General features: G+C 48.6%; 1 protein-coding gene across 1 annotated transcript; it reads right to left on the reverse strand.

The window, feature by feature from the left end:
• Positions 1–1799: 1799 nt before the first annotated feature.
• On the reverse strand, positions 1800–6594 carry LOC102145057 (gamma-crystallin D-like). Its single transcript, XM_015433152.3, has 3 exons — positions 6557–6594; positions 6205–6447; positions 1800–2138 (listed from the first exon to the last, which is right to left on the reverse strand). The coding sequence occupies exons 1-3, from the start codon at positions 6563–6565 to the stop codon at positions 1866–1868; spliced, it is 525 nt and encodes a 174-aa protein (XP_015288638.3). The 5' UTR covers positions 6566–6594; the 3' UTR covers positions 1800–1865.
• Positions 6595–6862: the final 268 nt, after the last annotated feature.

The following is a 6862-nucleotide window of genomic DNA, read 5'->3' on the forward strand; positions in this document are numbered from 1 at the left end:
ACTAAATAAAACCATTTTCTAAATGGAAGAGATGGAAGCTACTTTAAACAGTTGACACTTAGGAATTTTTATCCATTTAGTCTCTGTGTGGCACAAAAGGCTTCCAACTCTTTGCTTAAAAAAAGAAAAAGAAATCGTAGGGTCACAAATCAAAAATAAAGGAAGATGTGAGAAGAAGAGTACAAAGAAAAAGGAGATTCATGAATCATGAATGGAAACACGTGTTAATAATAAATTCCACTGATGGTGAATTTAAGCACAGCTGAGCTGTGTAGACCTCATAGTCTCACGATCTTGTTCCTAAGCAAGGTAAATGTCTCCCTGGTGTTTAGGTGGTTCAGTGGCCTAATCAACAGAAAGTTCAGCTTGGAATGGATCATAGCCCCCTTGTCACCATCACTCAGTCTCTGTGGCTGTCTCTGCTCGGGCTGACTGTCCAGGCCACGTTCACTGCCTGACTCTGTCACCAGGCCAGGTCCTGGCCCAGGAAAGAATATTTGCAATCCATAGTTGCTCTGCCTGTGGATATCCGGTGGTTAGTTTGATTTGGAAAGAAGGAAGTGTCATCTTGGTCCTGGATCCAAATCTTGTTTTCCAATAAAGCTTTACCTAAGTCAGTAAAATGTAAATCAGAGGAGAGAAATTATTTGAAAATTGTGTAATTATTTCAGAATTATTGTCTCGGCCGGGCACGATGGCTCATGCCTGTAATCCCAGCACTTTGGGAGGTCAAGACAGGCAGATCACAAGGTCAGGAGTTCGAGACCAGCAGCCTGGCCAACATAGTGAAACCTCGTCTCTACCAATAATACAAAAAATTAGCCAGGCGTGGTGGCAGGTGCCTGTAGTCCCAGCTACTTGGGAGGCTGAGGCAGGAGAATCGCTTGAACCTGGGAGGCGGAGGTTGCGGTGAGCCGAGATTGTGCCATTGCACTCCAGCCTAGGCGAGAAGAGTGAAACTCCGTCTCAAAACAACAACAACAAAAAACAAATTAAAAAAAAAAGAATGTGTCAGTGGGGTTCAGGCATCAGCATTTTTAGAAAGCTCCATGGGTGGCTGAATGTGGCGGTTCATGCCTGTAATCCCAGCACTTTGGGAGGCCAAGGCAGGGGGATCCCTTGAGGCCAAAAGTTCAAGAACAGCCTAAGCAACATAGGGAGATGCCCATCTCTACAAAAAAAAGTTGTAAGTCGGATGTGGTGATGCAACCTGTAGGCCCAGCTACTTGGGGGGCTGAAGCAGGAGGATCATTTGAGCCCAGGAGTTCGAGGCTGCAGTGAGCCGTGATTGCACCACTGCACTCCAGCCTGGGCAACAGGGTAAAAAACCTGTCTCTAAAAAAAATAATAAAATAAAATAAATAAAATAAAATGTAGATTCTGAGGCAGCAGGTCTGGAGTGAGGCCTGAGATTCTGCCTTTCTGACAAGCTCTCAGGGCATGCCCTGTGCTGCTGGTTTTCAGACCACACTTTGAGAGGAAAGGCTTTTACTCAGTGGGCCCCAAATGTTCCACATCATAACCCTTCCCAGGGAGCTGGTTAAGCCTCACAGATGCACAGGGCGCTCTCTGGAGGTTGCTGATTCAGGAGGTCTGGGAGTCTGGTTAAAAGTAACTTGCCCAGCAGCGATCACTAGTAAGTGGAGCTGGGTCCCGGCATTCTGGCCCCAGAGGCTGTGCTCTTAGCTGCTGCCTCACAGACCCTTTCCACTGATACATGCAAGAAAATCCACATGATTCCCAGCATGATTTTTGCTGAGCCCTTCCAAGGAGGCTGAAAGGAACAGAGGACACATTACTGCATGGAACACACAGGAAATATTTTATTAGTTTCCAGATGCAGCAAAGGATAGAGTAAAAGCATTTCAGTAGAGCTCCACAGCTCTCCTCAGGGAGCCCACTCTAGCATCTGTGGCCCCCCAGTCCTGGCACCGCCTGTAGTCCCCTGGCCTCAGCAGGTACTGCCGCCCCCGGTAGTTGGGCAGCTCGTAGAGGACCCAGGAGCCCTCCAGCACGTTGAAGGAGTGGATCTCACTGAGGTGGAAGCGGTCTTGAAGGGAGGGGCAGTCCTCAGTGATCTCCACCATCTGGCCCCTACAATCCTCTCGCTCATGGATCCTGATCCTGTGGGAACTGGCCTGGGGGTTCAGCAAACAGCAGAAGAGGGAACGTCAGAAAAACCTGACTTCCTGGGGGATGACTTAAAAAAAATTTTTTCTCGGCCGGGCGCAGTGGCTCCCGCGGCGGGCGGATCATGTCAGGAGAGGGAGACCATCGTGGCTAACACAGTGAAACCCCGTCTCTACTAAAAATACAAAAACAAAATTAGCCAGGCGTGGCGGTGGGCGCCTGTAGTCCCAGCTACTTGGGAGGCTGAGGCGGGAGAATGGCGTGAACCCGGAAGGCGGAGCTCGCAGTGAGCCAAGATCGCGCCACCGCACTCCGGCCTGGGCGACAGAGTGAGACTCGTCTCAAAAAAAAAAAAAAAAAAAAAAAAATTCCTGTCTCAAAAGTGACCAAGCTAAAAGAAAGACACTGCCAATACCAGGGCTGCTGTGTATAGTTGGGTAGGTTGCACACTGTGAAACTCAAGAGGGCACCATTCCCCGTTCATTTGGTATGAATGGTGCTCCCTAGAGTTTTCTGGTATAATCTACATGAATAGACACGCTGGTCCTGCTCAGGACCACTTTTAAATATTTTATGTATTTGTTTTGGTCTCTTCTTCATAAATTTGTGGTGGTTTGGGGCTCTTGTTGCATGACACAGAAAATAATAAGTTTTTTTTTTTTTTTTTTTTTTTGAGACGGAGTCTCGCTCTGTTGCCCAGGCTGGAGTGCAGTGGTGCCATCTCGGCTCACTGCAAGCTCCGCCTCCTGGGTTCATGCCATTCTCCTGACTCAGCCTCCCGAGTAGCTGGGACTACAGGCGCCCGCCGCCAAGCCCAGCTAATTTTTTGTATTTTTAGTAGAGATGGGGTTTCACCGTGTTAGCCAGGATGCTCTCAATCTCCTGACCTCGTGATCCGCCCACCTTGGCCTCCCAAAGTGCTGGGATTACAGGCGTTATGGAATGAGACCATCACTTCTCCTTTTGTCCTTCCCAGCTTTTCCCCATCTCTCCTTTTCCCTAGTTTATAAGACAGGAGAAGGGGGAGAAAGCAAAAAGTTGGAAAGAAACAAAAGTAAGATAAATAGCCAGACAACCTTGGCACCACCACCTGGCCCTAGGAGTTAAACAAAGTAATAATAATAACATCAACCCCTGGCCTAAACTACTTGTGTTATCTGTAAATTCCAGACACTGTATGAAAAAAGCATTGTAAAACTTTTTGTTCCGTTAGCTGATGCATGTAGCCCCCAGTTACGTTTCCGACTCTTGCTTGATTTATCACGACCCTTTCACGTGGACCCCTTAAAGTTGTAAGCCTTTAAAAAGGCCAAGTATTTCTTTCTTGGGGAGCTCGGTTCTTAAGATGCGAGTCTGCCGACGCTCCCGGCCGAATAAAAAACCTCTTCCTTCTTTAATCTGGTGTCTGAGGAGTTTTGTCTGAGACTTGTCCTGCTACAGCATGAGCCACGGCGCCTGGCAAATAATAAGATTTTGAAACAAAAAGGCAAATGTATACCTGGCAAAAGACATTATTTTGAATCTCAATAGCATTAGGAGAAGCTAGAGGGAGAGAAGGTTGAATTGCTTTTACCCAAATGAGGCTCAGATTGGTGAAGGAAGAAAGTCCAGCCCAAGCAATCCTTCATCCATGCCTTTCTGCTTTAAGCTCTGCTACTCAAACATGCTGAAAAGCAAGAGCCGTCACAAAGGGAACTACGTTTCAGTTCTTACCTCCAACATGTGCTCTTACAAATCAGTTTTAGGTAATACCCCAAAATGGAAGTTCAAGATCATGAAGGAGCAGCTGGGCATGGTGGTTCATGCCTATAATGCCATCACTTTGGAAGGCCAAGGTGGGAGGACTGCTTGAGCCCAGGAGTTCAAGACCAGCATGGACAACACAATGAGACCCTATCTCTACCAAAAAAAAAAAAAAGGGGTGGGAAAATCACTTGAGCTCGGGAGTTTGAGGTTGCAGTGAACTATGATCACACCACTCAAGCCAGTCTGGGTGACAGAGAGAAACCTTGTCTAAAAAGAAGATCTTTTTCTTTTTTTTTTTTCCAAGACAAAGTCACACTGTGTCACCCAGGCTGGAGTGCAGTGGCACAATCTTGGCTCACTGCAACCTCCACCTCCCAGGTTTAAGCAATTCTCCTGCCTCAGCTTCCCAAGTAGCTGGGACTACAGGCACCCACCACCACACCCGGCTAATTTTTTATTTTTAGTAGAGACGAGGTTTCACCATGTTGGCCAGGCTGGTCTTGAACTCCTGACCTCAGGTGATCTGCCTTCCTCAGCCTTCCAAAGTGCTGGGATTACAGGTGTGAGCCACTGCGCCTGACCATGTCTCTTGTTTTGAGCACTTGTTCTTCCTTCATTTGTTTGTTCCTTCCCATTGCCTCAATGCTTTTCTTCCTCCACGTTAAAATATTCTTTAGGGGCAGAGCACAATGGCTCATGCCTGTAATCCCAGCACTTTGGGAGGCCGAGGTGGGTGGATCACCTGAGGTCAGGAGTTCAAGACCAGCCTGACCATTATGGTGAACCCTCGTCTCTACTAAAAATACAAAAATTAGCCAGGTGTGGTGGTGTGTGCCTGTAATCCCAGCTACTCTGGAGGCCGAGACAGGAGAATTGCCTGAACTCGGGAGGTGGAGGTTGCAGTGTGCCGAGACGAGATCATGCCACTGTACTCCAACCTGGGTGACAGAGCGAGACTCCGTCTCAAAAAAAAAGGAAAAAAAATCTTTTTTGTTTGGAGCTCAGATTCTGGATCCCCTTCTGAGTCTTCCAATGACATTTCTTCTGTCTCTGTTAAGAGCTGATCAGTAATGTCATTTCGCTCTCAAATCTGGCTTTGAGACTTTCTCTCTCTCTCTCTCTCTCTCTCTCTCTCTCTCTCTCTATATATATATATATATATATTTTTTTTTTTTTCCTTTTTTCTTTTTTCTTTTTTTTTTTTTGAGACGGAGTCTCGCTCTGTCGCCCAGGCTGCAGTGCCATGGCCGGATCTCAGCTCACTGCAAGCTCCGCCTCCCGGGTTCACGCCATTCTCCTGCCTCAGCCTCCCGAGTAGCTGGGACTACAGGCGCCCACCACCTCGCCCAGCTAGTTTTCTGTATTTTTTAGTAGAGACGGAGTTTTACCGTGTTGGCCAGGATGGTCTCGATCTCCTGACCTCGTGATCCGCCCGTCTCGGCCTCCCAAAGTGCTGGGATTACAGGCTTGAGCCACCGCGCCCGGCCTCTATATATTTTTTCTTTAGGGAAGATTCTCATAAGCAATTCTTTTTGAGGTTTAAGTGACTGCTAGTAAAGTGGATCTTACAGTCTGTAATTAGAAGAGTTGGAACTTGAAATTAGAAATCTAAGTTTTTGGGCTCCTAATGCCAGACTGGGTCCCTATCAAGCTCTTAAACCCTGTGAGGGGATTTCAGACTTCACAAAAATGGTTCATTTTCCCAGGACTCTGTCACAGTCAACTTTAGGGAATCCCTAACTGAAATTCCAGTCTGCTGGGGCTTCATTTGGGTAACAGGGGGCCCTGCAGGAGCTATTGGAATCTCATTGTTGGTTACTGGTTTGCCCAATCAGAAGTCAGGACTTGACAGGCCCCTGATGTTCATAATAATAGTTAATACTTGGGGGTGGGTATTGGCCTGTGACAGGTGCCCTCCTTTCACCCTCTTTGGAACCCTAGAAAGGAACTACTCTTATCAGCCCTGTTTACAGATGAAGTAAGAAATAGCCACCTAGCCTATGGGCACCTAAGAGCAAGGAATTAATCTGTTGCTCTTCCATCACCTGTGGCATAGATGCTCTGAGCGAATGCCACGCACAACTTATTCCCAGTAGAGGTGAGTTTGACTTTAGCAAAATAAAATACGATGTCCAGTTAAAAGCACTGCATCACATACTTCTTCAGTGGGAGGAAACCTCACCGATGTTAATACAGGAAAAGAGAATATAGTTAGAGCTAGGAAAAAGAAGGCTGTCATCCCATCCCATCGCCTGTCGTGTGAATCATCCATGTGGATCACTGATGCGACTCGAGGGCACGGAAGGGACCCGGCGGGACTGCACTCACGTGGGGGATGAGGCGGCAGGAGCGGACCGAATCGCTGAGGCCCATCCACTGCTGGTGGTCTGCATAGTCGCCGCGGCGCAGGAAGTACTGGAGGCCCGAGTAGTTGGGCAGCTCATAGAGCATCCAGCAGCCGCTGTCCACGCGCACCGAGTTGCAGCGGCTCAAGTAGGGCTGCAGGTTGGGGTGGTCGCTGCTGCATTCGTAGTGGCGGCCCTGGAAGCCCCGGTCCTCGTAGAGGGTGATCTGCAAGGCAAGGCGAGGCAAGGCGAGGGCTCACAGGCCTGCCCCTGCCCCAGTCTCCCGCCCCGCCATGCAGGAAGCTCCCGGGGCCCGGGGCGCGGGCTGGGCTCACCTTCCCCATGACTGGCTGGACGCACGGCGGGGCTGAGCGGGTGGGGCGGCGGAGCGGCGGGGCTATATAGCGGGAGGGCTGCTGCGTTGGCAAGAACCGCACAAAAGGGGCCCGCGGAGGGGAGCAAGGGTATTTTTTTCTCTCTCTCTGTTCTATATAATGACTGTGGGGGTGGGGGTGGGAGGTTTATTGTATGTTTTCTTTTAGACTCTCTAAAGCTTTCGAATTGATGATCTGGTTAAAACTGTCAGTGCCTTTTGGGCCTCTACATAAAGCCTATTTGGGAAATTGGAATTGAGCAAGTGC

The sequence above is a fragment of the Macaca fascicularis genome, chromosome 12, assembly GCF_037993035.2.
Source record: "Macaca fascicularis isolate 582-1 chromosome 12, T2T-MFA8v1.1".
Classification (NCBI taxonomy): domain Eukaryota; kingdom Metazoa; phylum Chordata; class Mammalia; order Primates; family Cercopithecidae; genus Macaca; species Macaca fascicularis.